The sequence below is a fragment of the Trypanosoma equiperdum genome (genome assembly GCF_001457755.1).
Source record: "Trypanosoma equiperdum strain OVI genome assembly, contig: ctg_1491, whole genome shotgun sequence".
NCBI lineage: Eukaryota > Euglenozoa > Kinetoplastea > Trypanosomatida > Trypanosomatidae > Trypanosoma > Trypanosoma equiperdum.
The window spans coordinates 9,695-10,364 of NW_027123495.1; the positions used below are offsets into that span (position 1 = coordinate 9,695).

The 670-nt window shown below is 34.6% G+C and overlaps 1 pseudogene across 1 annotated transcript in view; it reads left to right on the forward strand.

The window, feature by feature from the left end:
- Window positions 1-347, forward strand: part of TEOVI_000557200:pseudogene — a 1,630-nt pseudogene extending 1,283 nt beyond the window's left edge. Inside the window, exon 3 of the mRNA in view lies at window positions 1-347. This exon is cut by the window's left edge and continues 694 nt beyond it. Coding sequence covers window positions 1-347 — 347 coding nt within the window.
- The last annotated feature ends 323 nt before the right edge of the window (window positions 348-670 follow it).

A 670-nucleotide genomic window follows, 5' to 3' on the forward strand; every position in this document is an offset into this window, starting at 1 on the left:
GGCAACAGCTAAAAAACCTAGCCCTGACAGCAAGACATACGTACGAAGCAGCAAAGCTAGCCACGGAGAGAACGACCTTACCACTGCCTCAAACAACTCCAGGAGTTGTTGAGATCACAGAAACAGACGCAACGTGCGAAAAGAAAGGTACAGGAGCCGACTGCAAAGACGGCTGCAAGGTGGAGGGAACAGGCGACAGTAAAAAGTGCGCAGCCAATCCGAATTACAAGCCACCACAAGCAGAGGGAGGAGAGAAAGATAGCAAAACCGGAACCACAAACACCACAGGAAGAAATGCCGTTGTAATTAACAAGGCCCCTCTTTGGCTTGCAGTTTTTCTTCTATAATTAAATTTTTAAAATATTTTTGCTCAATATTATGAAATATATGACGTTTTGAGTATTTTTATAAATTTACAAAATTTTATAAAAATTGAGATAAATTAACACTTGTTGATTAAAACGTGCCATTAGTAAAAAAATATAAGAAAATTTGTAAAAATTCATATGAAAGTTCATTATGGGTGAAAATAAGTATGTTTATAGGTTATGAGAAGTAAGTTCCATTGTAATTTGTTCATTTTGTTTATTTAGCTTATTTTTTAAGTATTAGTTAGGATGATAATAATGATATTAATTATAATAATAATAATAGAAGAGTGTTGTGAGAG